Genomic DNA, 14,189 nt, shown 5'->3' with positions numbered 1-14,189 from the left:
ACTAAACTTTTCAAACTGAAACCACTTTGGAAACATAAAGCTGTTGTTTTTAGCGGCTTCTTGAACCCCTACGCAGGTGCATCAGGGAAAGCGGTGCGCATGATAGGGCCTTAGAAGCTGCTTTATGCCCCTTTCCATTCACCCTTTGGCATCCCATGATCTGCCAAAATAAAGAACTTTTCAAAGCAAGTATTAAATCCCTATAATCACCAGTTAGAGCTCCTCCTGTGCAAATCTAAGGGCATGGGTTCAGTCCCTGGGCAGATGCGTTACATTTCTCCTCCAAAAGGGAAAGGGGACTAGGGAGCTGCCAGACATGGTTTATGCATGAGCTGAGCAAAGAATTGATCAGAAATCCATTCCCAGTTGAAGGAATGGTGCAAACTGCTCTGGTTTTCCCAAGTTACTTCCACAAGGTGATGATTCTTTGTGCAACTGTCATTGTCACTGCAAATGCAGAGGAATTAACTGCATCAACCAAACTTCTATATGGTAGTTTTCTGCACACTTTACTTGGTTTGCCTATGCTAGCTCCCCCAAAGTGTATTTGTATATATTTGGTGATTTAAGTTTGTAAATTTGGTGGCTTCATAGCACTTAACTCCTGTATTCCTGTATAAATGCTAACCTTTTGAAAAATGTTAAAAATTAAGAAATCACTAGGAAAACATGAGATAAAGTTCCCAAGGGAAGCATACTGCACTGCACTGATGGAATGATACGACCAGTGCCATGTTAATCTCTGGTACTGGCCCTTAACACCTGATTAAATGAGAACTTGAATTTTTCTTAGGTACTCCATTAATTAGGGAATTCAAAATGCACTTTCTACTTCTGTTTTTGTGTCTCTCCTGCAGCTACTTCGGCTTATCAGTAATCTACTACATTACTGGGTGAAACATTATTACTTCCATTGAGGATTTTGCAACCATATACTTATGAACATAAACATTATTCAGTCAGATACCGCAGCACTAAATGATTTAACCTTTCAGGGTTGGATGGGATATCTGTTAGTGAGATCAAATTTCCTGAACTGTCCAATGGAATTTAAATATCTCCCATCAAATTTTGTTTCTCCGTAAAAGGAAATGACTCTGTTAAGTCTTTATTTTCACACCAGTTTCTCTTTCCTTGCAGTAAATTTGTCTGGATAAATTTTATTTCAATATTGTCATGGCATCTGTGTAATTTGTGTATTGAAAATAATTGACAGCAATTTAAATGAGGCAAACCAAAACTGATGATAACAACAGCATACATAATTTAAAAAAAACATAGCTGTATCAGTCCATTGTTAGTGATCAACCTAAAAACTCTGATGGTGTCACTGAAGTGACGTGTCTCTTAAAACACAGTTCCATTTCAATTAACAATTTGTTTGTTTGTTTGTTTGATTGATTTCTAAACCACCCTCCCCTAGAGGGCTCAGGGCAGTGTACAACACAACTATAAAAGTATTAAAATTATTTCAATTTAAAACTGTTTTAAACACCAACAATAAATACCAGGGGAAATTTAATTGTAAAAGATGGCAATACCCCCCCCCCCCCCAATCTTAAGCAGAATTTCACTCTTCAAAATCCTTTGAAGGGTATCATTCTGTTTATGGCTGTAAATTTAAACATCTTAGACACATGTTGTTTTTTACTGTTTCAAGGTGACTCTTGTCCCTTCAGTACATCTTAGGCCCCTCTTGCCATAACATTTGTGGCTACAAGCCTGAAAAGATTTAAAGGTTCCTCTAGGCATACTTACTTGGGTGTAAATCTCCCTTAAGTCAATGGGGCTTACTTCCTCGTAGAAAAATGTACAGCCAAACTGAACATCTGTTGCTAAAAAGGCTGTGGCAGTGGCAAGAGAGGTGGAAATGTGCGGTATAACTTCCATGTCTCAGCAATAACTGATTAAATAGCAAAGACATTTGGAGGTGGCATGCTCATCTTGTCTCATGCTTTGGTGCTTGCTTGAGGGGATATTTTTAAGGGGTTTAATGGCAGGGCAGAACCCAATGTTGCCTTTTTGCCTTTGAGAAAAGGGCTCAAGGGAGCATTGCACAGAGCAAAAATAAAATGCAGTGTGGGAATGATTTGAGTGACTGCCCAGAGAATCCCTTAATGACACTTGGACTTAGTGCTATATTATGAAGCTTGCATCATAGCAATGTCTGCTGTAGGAACTCTACCTTTAAGAACATAAGAACAAGCCAGCTGGATCAGACCAAAGTCCATCTAGTCCAGCTCTCTGCTACTCGCAGTGGCCCACTAGGTGCCTTTGGGAGCTCACATGTAGGATGTGAACGCAATGGCCTTCTGCGGCTGTTGCTCCCGATCACCTGGTCTGTTAAGGCATTTGCAATCTCAGATCAAAGAGGATCAAGATTGGTAGCCATAAATCGACTTCTCCTCCATAAATCTGTCCAAGCCCCTTTTGTAAACCTTTGCACTGCCTTCAGCCATCTGAACCGCTCCCTCAAATGTCCCCCCTCCTTTCCCTTTTGCTTCTTCTTATGCCTGGAATTGCCTCCCAGGCTGCCTGTGTGATGCCACCTCTTTTTCAGTTCTCTCCTCAAGCCCTACCATTGCCATAAACCTTCTGGCAAAAGGCACTGGAGCCTTGATACGCTTCCTGTACTATTTCCCTTAAGTCACATTTTAGACTTCAGAGTCCTCCTCGGGTCGTGGATTTGCCTTCCTGTTCTTGGTAACAACAATGATACCAGGCAGATAAATAAATGCATTACTGTGATGTCGGGCCTTTCCCCACTCCCTTCCATCCCCCCTATGCCGCGCGCTGCTCTCAGCGCGCGGCATCTCAGGCGTGCGCCCAGGTGTCCCCATGACCCCGCGCTCTGTGGTCGTCAAAAGGCGCCATTCGGAAGAGCGCCTGGGATGCCACGCGCTAAGGGGGCACAACAGCGGCAGCGTCGGGGCAGCTGCGCTGTGGCCGCCCCTGCCGTGGGGAGGGAGGAGGAACCCCGCGCTACTCTCCTCAAGTAGCACAGGGCTTACGGTAAGTGGGGAAAGGCCCATAAACACACAGATGCCCTGTGGCAAAATGCAAAGTTTATTTGAATATGTCCCACTTATGGGATTCATGCCGTAGTAAGTGCACAAAACCGCCATCTTAACGTGAAAACTGAAAGGACATATTTTGGTAAAATCTATAAGAAGTTGCAAACTGACTGAAACTGATGAAGCAATCAGCATGAATAGGTACATCTCATATAGTAAATGGGGGAGGGTCCTCAAACTTGTTGAACTTTTGGGTGATTTTGGAATTTTATGGAAGTGCAGAGGTTACTACCACAAAATGATTTCCAGGCAAGTTGCAGCAATCACATAATGGCTGCTACAGAGGGGATTAAAAATGTTTCAAGCCAAGCTTCTTCCTATGAGGGAGGCGTCAGTTTCTAAATGGGTGCTCCCCCAGCAAACCCAAAGGTCTCCTGAAGCCCCTCCTCCTCCAATAAGGGGGTGGCTATGAACCCCCATAATTATGTTGTTGTGCCAAACCCTAGTAAGTCACCCTGCAATCTGCAAGTTAAAACCAGCTGGTAAAGGCACTAACACTTGAAGGTGGCCATAATTATTTCTGTTCCTCCCTAGGAATGGGGTAAACTTGGTTCTTGGCTATGCTGTGACTACTCCACAACCCAATCTGGTAAAAGAGTTTGCAGCTCTCTTTGATTTCTTGTGCCAAATTCTTGTCATAGTTCCATCCCAGTATGTTCCTTGCCTCAGTGCTGGACATCAGAAGAAAAGGGCAAAGCAAGTCAAAAGCTACAGGTTTAACTTTGGGGAAGGCACTAGGATGTGCTGCTTGCGCCAGCATTCACATTTGGTTGAAGAAGCATGACGGCAGTAAACACTGGCACATGGGTTTTAGATCTGAAGTCAGGTTGTGAAATTCCAGAAACCAGTGCAGAATCTTGAAGCCATTTGCAAAATATTTAAGAACTACTAGTGAACTGAATTCCTTTTAGAATTGCACAGGAGTGAAAAACGTATCCCATATGTGAAGGGAGATTAAGAAAAAGGCATCAGGTTTGAACTCCTGTTTTCGGGCTTAAACACAGAATGAGCATTTGCAGATCTCAGTGCCCTACCAATGTAAGAAACACAAAGCTGGCTACCCTCCGTACTGCTGGCTTGGATTCAGCAGTGTATGGGCAGAAATGTAAATGGATTTAGCCCAATGCAAAATTTTGTGTGCTTTCTTCCCCATACCTTATAGTGCCCACAAATTGCTTTGTACAGTTGTGGAAATGGGAAATGGGTTTGGTTTATACTAAATTTACCCTTGCTCAAGAGACTGACATGCTGTTTTCTCATACTTCCACTTGCATAAGGACCATAGCATATGCTGAAATCCTCCAGTGGCTCCACGCCATTATATTGCATTGTGCAGTGACTGCTCAATTCATCTCCAATATTCTTCCTTCTCAATTTGGAAGCTGTCAGGAGTTTTGCTATTAAAGAAGGTCAGGCTTTCAGTCCCACTGAATACATCTATATATAAAAAGCTAACCATTCGTTTCTTGGTGACTCCCTAACGCCGAAACGGCTGGACGGATCACCCCCAATTTTTCACATGACGTCTCTCCCTGTTGCGGGCAGGTAATCGGACCTTCAAATCGCCAAACATCCACACCTGAGCCAGGTAAAACGTCTTTTTCCTAGCTCACCAAGCCATGAAGCTGGCTGTGTTTAACTGTCACCCTTAGAATGTTCATGCAGCATGTCTGTCTGTGGCCTGAGGGCTTGGTATGAGGGCTTAGAATGTTTGTGCAGATGGGCAGAGATGAGCAGTGAAAACAGTAAATAGGTAATACTGTTAGGTAATACGAGGGGAAGTGAAACACATACACACTTTGCCGTGTGAGACGTCAGGTGGGGTACCCCCACACACACACATGCAGGTAAATTTCACTCTCTGTGCCTCACCCACTGCTACCACACAATACATATCCAGCTCATCCTCACACACCTCACTCTGCCCTCCCTCACATCCAACCACCACTTACCCACTTCCTCACCCATATTCGCCACAGCTCTCTTTTACTAAAAGCGAGCTGGAGTTTGCCTTTTTCTTCTAAGAAAATCAGCGGGGTGGGGGTGAACCAACACTACCGGCTCCACTTCTTTTGCACGTGCCCCTTTAAGAACCCAGGGAGCTGGCCTCGATCTGAGCGCCTCACCATCCTGCCTCTGCTGCCTGACTGGGATAGCCTCCTTGCCCCCGTTCTGCCTTACCCAAGCCAGGACTGTGCGTGGCAACCAGCATCATGGACAGCGGGATTCACACTCTGAACAGTTCCATTGTGGAATGGAAAGGGTTACCTTATACTAAAAACCAAGCCAGCACCATATAATAATGTGAATTGAAAAGGGAAAGAGGGATTCCATTTGACCACCCAAGAAGAAGAAGAAGAAGAAGAAGAAGAAGAAGAAGAAGAAGAAGAAGAAGAAGAAGAAGAAGAAGAAGAAGAAGAAGAAGAAGAAGAAGAAGAAGAAGAAGAAGAGGAGGAGGAGGAGGAGGAGGAGGAGGAGGAGGAGGAGGAGGAGGAGTTTGGATTTATATCCCCCCTTTCTCTCCTGTGGGAGACTCAAAGGGGCTTACAACCTCCTTGCCCTTCACCCCTCACAACAAACACCCTGAGAGGTGGCTGGGGCTGAGAGAGCTCCGGAAATCTGTGACTATCCCAAGGTCACACAGTTGGTGTGTGTGGGAATGCACAGGCTAATCTGAATTCCCCAGATAAGCCTCCACAACTCAAGCTGCAGAGCTGGAAATCAAACCCAGTTCCTCCAGATCAGAGTGCACCTGCTCTTAGCCACTATGCCACTGCTGCTCCCAAAAGGCTATGCTGGGGATCATTGGTCCTGCATGGACATCTGTGTGGGTTGCAGACTGTGATGAGAAGGACAATTGCCACAGCAACACGTGGCCGGGCCCCGCTAGTTCGCTATATTTGGGAAACAGTGTTTGGAAATATTGGCTCCGAAATACAGAAATAAACCAGGAACAGCATCATGAAGGAACACAAACCTCTTCTCAAATTTGTGCCTGCATGGACAGGGATGCGTTCCTTACAAAGGGAAAGTGTGCAATAGAGGGATGGCTTCCACAAAAAGCTGTCAATGGCGCCACCCCATGCCCAAAATAGGTTACTGTTTGCAGGAGGGAAGCATGCTGGAAAAGCAGGATTCAATTGACTTTGCACAATCCATCCTCCGACTCCATGAAAATGACCTTGTTCAGAATGAAAGAAGAGGATAAAGTAGGAGAAACATGTGCTGAAATGGAACAGAAAGCCTACATGTAGCCCCCTCCACCCCTCCACTGTAACCCTCTTGGCCACTGGATAAGTCTTTCAGTTGCAGCACCTTTCTCACTTTAAAGCCCTGCATCTCCTCCAGGGCATCTCACTGTGAAAAGGAAACATGGGGGGGGGGGGGGTTCTGTTGCATTCTCCAACAGATGGAAGAACAAGTCAAACACTCTGCCTCTTTGGCTCATCCGGTCAGGAATAAGTTGTGTAGGATTTTGGCAGTCTTGCTAAAACTATTATCAAACCATGTGATTATTAAGATGCAAGCTGAACATTGCATGCTAATGCATAAACGTGCATTAACAACATTTTTGTTTAATGCAAAGCTGCTTCCGGAGGAGAAAAACAAGCGTGAACTAAAGTGGTGCTTAAAACCTCTCCCCCACACGTACTGTTTTCCCCTCACTACATGGTCCCCAAGATGTTCTTGACCCTCGAGATCCTAGATATGCATTGTTCTTTCTGCATGGTGCAGCATGCCTAACTCTGAGACTGTGCACACTGGCAAAACCAACTATTCCCAGATGCTTACTAGGTGTAACTTCTACATTCCTGTTCTCTGTAGTCTGGATTATACAGGTTCACCTGTGGGGAGCACAAAGCTGCATATCCCATCTGGGGATTGGTTGTGATGAACTTCTGATCACTTCCAGCCCCACGTCCCAAATCTAGCAATGCTATCCCAAGCATTGCACAAAACACGACATTTGTTCCTGGTTTTGCAAGGGGTGCTACTACTAGACACCTTTACTTCTACTATTAGCACCCTCCTGCCATCATGTCTAGTTGTGAACACCCCAAAGAAACTATGAAATGGGCAGCAGCAGAATCAGTTGGGAAATAAGGGAATGGAAGGGTGAGCGTGGAAATCTGGACTCTGACCAGAGGAATCCCATGTCTAGATCTGTCCTTGGTCTTGTCTAAGACAAGGATTTTACCAGAGCTCTCTGGAAATAAGAGACTGTGAGGCATCTTGGGGCCCTTGAGAGCCCTTTTTAAGCAGCTGCAGACCGTCCAACACACAACTGAGTATGCCCTTCCTCAGAAAGCTTCTGTTCCTTTGCTTGAGTTATGATTCAGTCAAACTAGTTTGCAGCACATCTTTGGATGCAATGTTCCCACTTCTAAGACACGCTCTGTGGGGCCAATATCCTCAGGGTACCATGGGTGTGTATGGCTTATTCCAGCAGAATCCTTGTGTGTCACGCTTCCCCATCAGCTATGAAAGCATCCTTCTGAAATTGTATCTTTCCTCCCTGACTCTTTCCAGGGGGATCAACACAGCATTACAACACAAAGCAGTCTCCCACTGAGACAGACAGAAAGACAGCACTGAGGAGGGTAAAGACCTTGGGGACAGGGAAAAAGACACTGGGATATCCTCAGGGGTGAGGAGCTGTGGGGGGAAGAAATGTATCCACCCTCTAAGAATATTAGTACTCTCTTCTCAGTAAGTACCCCACTTTGGGGAGATACGTTTGGTGGTGAGTAACCTCCCGCTAAAGAGTCAAGACTCTAAGCCTAGTGCTTTCACCAAGTTATCTGCTGGAAGCACTAGGAAATGCTGCCGAGCCTCATGGGCAGCCTTCCAAGACCTTCAGTTCTGTCCAGCAAAGGTCTGTGTTTTCTAAATCTTCAGTGAATAAATATACAAAGTGTCTTTTCTCCCATTCAAAGAAAAAGCACCATTCCTGAGGGGCTCCCCAGACTTTCGAAGCTGTTCCTTAGTCCCTGATAAATAAGCTTCTAGAAAACAACTCTTTCGTGGGGTGGGGGAGAGGCACATTAAGGCCAACACATAATGCCTTGGTGCCGCTTGAAAGCAAAATGTCAAACCTCCTTCCCCTTAACCTTCCAGGTTTGTTGTCACTGGCAGAGCTGGAAAATGTTTCCCAAAGTTCACTTAACTTTCCAAGTCCCTGGGAACAAACTGGATCCTGACATTCCCTGAGCCTGCAAAGCCCTGAGTTATCGCTGTGTCTTGAAATGTTTGAAAAGAGGGGATCCCATAGCAGTTTGCAGTAATTACTCAGTATAAATACTCCATTATGCTCCCAAACAATCAGAATCAGTCCAGCAAACAAGCTCTGTCTCCTCTGATCCGTAGCAATCAAGAACTAAAGCATGCAGAACATCACAATATAAACAGGCTTTCCAGAGGACCACAAGGGGAGTGTCTGTGTGTGGTGCTGGGAAAGAAAAAATAAGTGTTCATAATAGCTGCCGCCTATTAAAAAGTTATTCTTAGTCCTCATTTGTAAGTGGAAACGCTTTTTTTTCTTTTTAGGAAAATGTGGCACCAAAATGCCAGCTGGTCAGGCAAACCTGCGCTTCCCTCTCACCCAGTGTGTCTCTCTGGAGAAAGCAAAACAAAGGATAGGACTGGTGGTGTACTTACAGGTAGGCTGTGAAGGAGCTCAGGCTGTCTGGAACAGAAGTGAGGGACAGCTCTGAGCAGTCTACCGACAGCATGATGCCATCTTCCTCGCAGTGGCATTGGGGTGGGCAGGCAGGCACAGCACCTTGCTCCATAGACACCATCTGGAGCGTGGCAGAGAAGGACAGGAAAAGCCACCAGGGGGATGGCTTGGCCATCTGCCGTCCAGCTGTAGCAAGCATGCTGCGTGGAAAGCCTTCTTCCCCAGCTCTGTCTGCCTCTGGTCTTTGGGGGGAAAGCAAGCCGGCTCCTTAAAGACAACTCCCTTTCACTCTCCGGTGCTCTTCCTTGGTGCAGAAAGGATGCAGCTAGTGAAGGGAAAGCATTGTTGAATGATCGTGGTTATTGGGTTTCACACCGGGCTGGGCTGGGCTGGGCTGGGCAGGGCAGAGAGTTAGAGACTCATTTGGGAGGAGTTAGAGGAAACTTTCTCCGCACTCCCTCTCCCTCCTTGAGAGCTGGCAGGAATTTCATTCAAAAGGGGAGAGAGAGAGAAAATAAAAGACCTGTTAGTAGCTCAGGAACTTGTTTGAAAACATTAAAAAAAAGATATTGGCACTGTAAAAGAAGAATGAAAAGCCTTTCAGGGGAAAGCATAGATGCATCACAGATCCCTGCTGCTGTCCCATTCATCACATGGTGATTAGGCACCACTGTGTACATTTTGTGTGCAGTGTCCATGTGTGTGTTGTATGTGGGGATGTATATCTGCCAAATGTGAAAAACACTCCATGCTTCTAACAAAGTTGGCTCCAGTCCACAACTGGCTGTGCCACATATCTGTTGTTCTTGATTGTTTTCTGTGAAAGAACAGAACTTTATTGTTTCTCTTCAAATGCAACCCAACATAATTTATTTATTTATTTATTTATTTATTCATTCATTTATTTATTTATTTATTTATTTATTTATTTATTTATTTCTTTCTTTCTTTCTTTCTTTCTTTCTTTCTTTCTTTCTTTCTTTCTTTCTTTCTTTCTTTCCTTCCTTCCTTCCTTCCTTCCTTCCTTCCTTCCTTCCTTCCTTCCTTCCTTCCTTCCTTCCTTCCTTCCTTCCTACCTGCCTGCCTGCCTGCCTGCCTGCCTGCCTGCCTGCCTGCCTGCCTGCCTGCCTGCCTGCCTGCCTGTCTGTCTGTCTGTCTGTCTGTCTATCATCTATCTATCTATCTATCTATCTATCTATCTATCTATCTATCTATCTATCTATCTATCTATCTATCTATCTATCTATCTATCTATCTATCTATCTATCTATCTATCTATCTATCTATCTATCTATCTATCTAATCTTTTACAAATTCACAGTGGATACTGTTGTTCCTCTCTTCTTCACACAAGCCCAGGGATGTCTGATGCCAACTCCACCCTACATGGCTGACCAACAGGAGCAGACTAATGACCACAAGATCATGGCCTGGAACAACTATTTGCTCTCCCACTTGCCCCTTTTAAATATTTTCTGATGTGGAGCTCTGGAGAACTCAAAAGCTGGCACATTGTCTTGTGTCATTTTGATCATTTGGGGAATTTTCGTTGGACCAACATAATGTTCACTTAGACATTCCTAACCCTGAGAAAGGTTCAGAGATATGGTTTACTTGTAAGCCATACAGAGCATCGTGAATGCCTACAGTCATGCATGTTCTTTCACTTTCCCTTGCATGCACAAAGTCCATTAATGGCTTCCTCATCAGTGCAAATCACAGTGCAAACCACTAAATTCAAACTGCAAACTATGGTCTGTACCCATTTCTCAATCACAGTTTGATCCTTGTTTGCTGCACAAGTCCAAATATTGGATTACTGACTTGGCTGAAATGACAAACTGTGGTCTGGGTGAAAGTGAAAGCCACTGATTGATTCTGAATGCATAAGAATGAGAGCACATGTTGGTTCATGTATCACCAAGGCATAGTTTGGTGCTGTGTCTGAACCATGCCAGCCTCATTTTGGTTGCAGCACCGTGATTTGTGTATGTTCGCACATACGTGAGTTATTTGGTTAGACGGGGAGGTGGAATAAGAAATAAATAATTAGAATGACCCTGTGAACATACAGAGTATGTCTACTGTTTGAGGCCTGATAAAGAAGAACATTTCTTGTGCTACTTTTTCCATTTTTATGGCTATACCTGCCAAGTGGCTGATTCATCCAGTCCCTCCCCCACACCCCATGGTATTCCCTTGCAAAAATATTGATGTCTTCCTAAGTCAAGGTGAGGGACCTAATCTTGTCATCCAAGGGACAAGGAAAAGGACAGTTTGCTTTATACTAGCTGATTAAGAGAAGGATGCTGATATTGCAACTGAGTATTCTTCTTTAAAGACGGAATCTGGAATGTTTGTGGCTTGGGCCACTGGCCCAATGAATTCTGAGCCATCTTGGGCCATGTGAGAGCCTGTTGAGCATTTGTACTGTTTTGAGCCTGTGTTTACATCTCTGAATGGCCCCAGGAGTCTCTGATGGGGCTGCCTGTGACATTTAAACCCTGGATGGCCCTGCTGGGATCAGTGGCTTTCCATCCCTCTTTGGTCCAGTAAATGGCTCTCCTACGGCATTCTCAAAGCCACACACAGCGCAAGCACATAAACAAAGAAAGCCCCAGGCATCTGGCTTCCCCCCACCCCTCCATCCATGTCACTTATCGACAAGCCTTGCTCTGCTTTCTGAAGAACCTGAAGGCAGAAGCCCTAAAATAGCAGAGAAATGAGCCAGGACTTCAGTGCTGTGTGCTTGGGACACAGAACACAGAGCTTCTAGCCAAGCCACAAGAATGCAAGCAACAACATTCACAACAAGTGCCCAAAGAAGAAAGCGGGAACAGAGGTTGCTGTGGGGGGCGGGGGGAGAAAAAGCATTCACTCTAGTTACGTGTACAGCAAGGACACCACATATGCTCTGGACTGGAGACACATCAGAGAGCTCAGAGCTAACAGTAATCTAATAAACCAGCTGACGGCAGCAGTGCCAGATCCTAAGCTGATCACAGCAAGTGGCAGGCACCTTGTTTTATGTCTACAAACTGTTCGGGGGCTGGGGGAATCTCAACATAGTTGCCCACAAAAGGTCTGTTTCAAATCAGCCACACAACTAAGGGTCTAAGTAGGTATTAGTTGCTAACTCCTCATGGTTAGTGAGCCATGGCTGTCACATTCATAGGGCATATCTGCCCTACAACTTCACCCAGATCAAATCATCACCTCTTCCCAAGAAAAATGGGCAGAGGTGCTAACACAGATTTCTAAACACCAGAGGCGGAGCTAGGGGAAACTATGCCCAGGGTGCGCACCCTGCATCCCTGCTGCGGCATCGCCCATCCCCGCCCTGAAATGCCCCCAGAATGCCCCCAGAATGCCTCCACCATGCCCCCTCAATGGCCCGGCCACACCTCCACTGCTGCTCCACCCGAGGCATCGCACTCCCTTCCTCATGGGTGCTATGCCACTGCTAAACATATGAAGATGCTTTCCACCAAGTCAGACTATTGGTCAGTCTAGGTCAGCACTGCCTACTCAAACCTCCTACTCTCCAGGGTGTCAGACAGAGATTTCACATCACCTCCTGTCTGGCCCTTTTGAACTGGTGATTCCAGTACAGAACCTGGGACCTTTGGCATGCCAAGCACTCTACCACTGAGCCACAGATCCTCCCTTAAGCAAACTGCAATTCCAGGATTAGCAAAACTGTACATATTTATATACATTTGTAGTGTGCACAGGGTCTGTAGTTCTCTGAGCCAGCCTCTGTTTCCCAGGCTCTACCAGGCGTCATACAGCTGATCATACAGCTGATAGTTCTTCCAAAAGGAACGTTGCTTAGCCAGATGTTTTATGGATATTTTCTGCTTCGTATTCAGGGATACATCATGACAAGAAGCTGTGGCAGTCCTAGTCCCTGCTCTCATCATACTTTAAATTCTTTAAGAAAATAGCATTTTCATCACTCCAAAAATCCATTCCTCCAAATGATACTGGTGATGATGGAATAGTTCCCATGGTACATTTTCCTCTTTACTGGATGCATGTACATGTTTGAAGAAGTCAACACAGAGGAGTTATAGAAATCTTTCTGAAGTGCCATGCCACTGCTATACCACAAGTGATAATCAATATACTAGTCTGCAAAATGTTTCCTTTAAATGATAGAATAGTAAATCATTTGTATATAGGCAACATATGGAGGGTGTGAGTGGGATTGCACTTGCAAGACACCCCCCCCCCCACACACACACACACCTGAATGCAAAAGTTTAAAACTCATGTGCTTGCAAATGATCAGGGTGTAGATTTTTTTCCATGTGCAAGGCAGCTGTGTGCCAATGTTTGGCTGCGCATGCATAGGCAGAGGCAGGCCTAGCAGATGCAGTTTTTCTGCTTCCCCTTCTATATACACTGTTTGAACACAGAAGTCCTGTTCACAAGTTACACTGAATGCACATATAATATATGTACAGTGTACGCTTGATTTTTCTTGATATGTCTGTTGAGTAATTCTCATATTATATTCAACCTGTATGCAGCTGCATGTGTGATTGGAACCACATATTTATCCAGGTACTGGTTCCCAGTTTTGTTTGTAATGCTAATTCTTTCTTACAACAGATGTATCGATATACATGCATGCACTTCTACTTGTGAACAGGGTTAGGTATGCTGTCACAGGTTGGTTGACTCCAGTTCTCTCTGCCTTTCTTTGGAGTTTCTTGCTTTGAGCACAGTCAGATTTATTTAATCTGAGTCAACTGCATAGCACTGTTCCCAACCATTGTTGATTTGGGGTCATGGAGACACAGAGCAAACACCTTCATGGTTCTAATGGCTGCTAAAAGTGCTCAGTGATGGAAACACAGCCCAGACATGAGCTAACTGTTGTGTCTCATGTCAAGACATAATCCTTTATATGAGGCCCCAGGTTCTTCACAGCAATGTTTTGTCTGCCGTCCTTATCTCTGTTCTGGTGTCTGAGAGCAGTGTGAACTCAAGTGAGTATCTGGTTGCCATCTATATAAGTTGGGATCGGAAGCTCTGCTCTGTTTGCTCTGATTCTCTCCAAGTTGCAAATGAAGCTCTGTGAATGAGACCATTTGTAACTTTGGTTTATATCAGTCCATGAATGAATGGGAGTGGGGCATTGAAAATTGTCTATAATGCCAGAACTGTTCCAAAGTACAAGATGGATGATCCATGACGATCTGGGTTATCAGAGATCTGTTTGAACCACAGCTAATTAAATAGATGATAGTAACACAGTTTTTAAAATACATCTGGATCTCATCTGCTCAAACAGAATTTGTCCAAAACGTTGTGTGGCCTCTTTGCAATATTTCTCTATATGAGGGCCTTGCCAAATGACTCATAAAAGTGCTTGTTTCTGCAACAATGAACATCACACTATTTCTTACGCATTCAGTGCCAGTATC

The 14,189-nt window shown here is 44.8% G+C and overlaps 1 protein-coding gene across 4 annotated transcripts in view; it reads right to left on the bottom strand.

The window, feature by feature from the left end:
• The window catches only part of LGR6 (leucine rich repeat containing G protein-coupled receptor 6), a 164,663-nt gene extending 155,563 nt beyond the window's left edge, over positions 1-9,100 (bottom strand). For all 4 annotated transcript variants that reach the window (XM_048498394.1, XM_048498395.1, XM_048498397.1 and 1 more), the window contains exon 1: positions 8,733-9,100. In XM_048498394.1, the coding sequence (XP_048354351.1) occupies positions 8,733-8,953 (221 nt within the window). In that variant the 5' untranslated portion in view covers positions 8,954-9,100. The remainder of the gene's footprint in view (positions 1-8,732) is intronic.
• Between the last annotated feature and the right edge of the window lie 5,089 nt (positions 9,101-14,189).

Source organism: Sphaerodactylus townsendi, linkage group LG05 (genome assembly GCF_021028975.2).
Source record: "Sphaerodactylus townsendi isolate TG3544 linkage group LG05, MPM_Stown_v2.3, whole genome shotgun sequence".
NCBI classification, from domain to species: Eukaryota; Metazoa; Chordata; class Lepidosauria; order Squamata; family Sphaerodactylidae; genus Sphaerodactylus; species Sphaerodactylus townsendi.
Note: the sequence above shows the minus strand (reverse complement) of the source record. Positions and strands in the feature narration are given on the sequence as shown.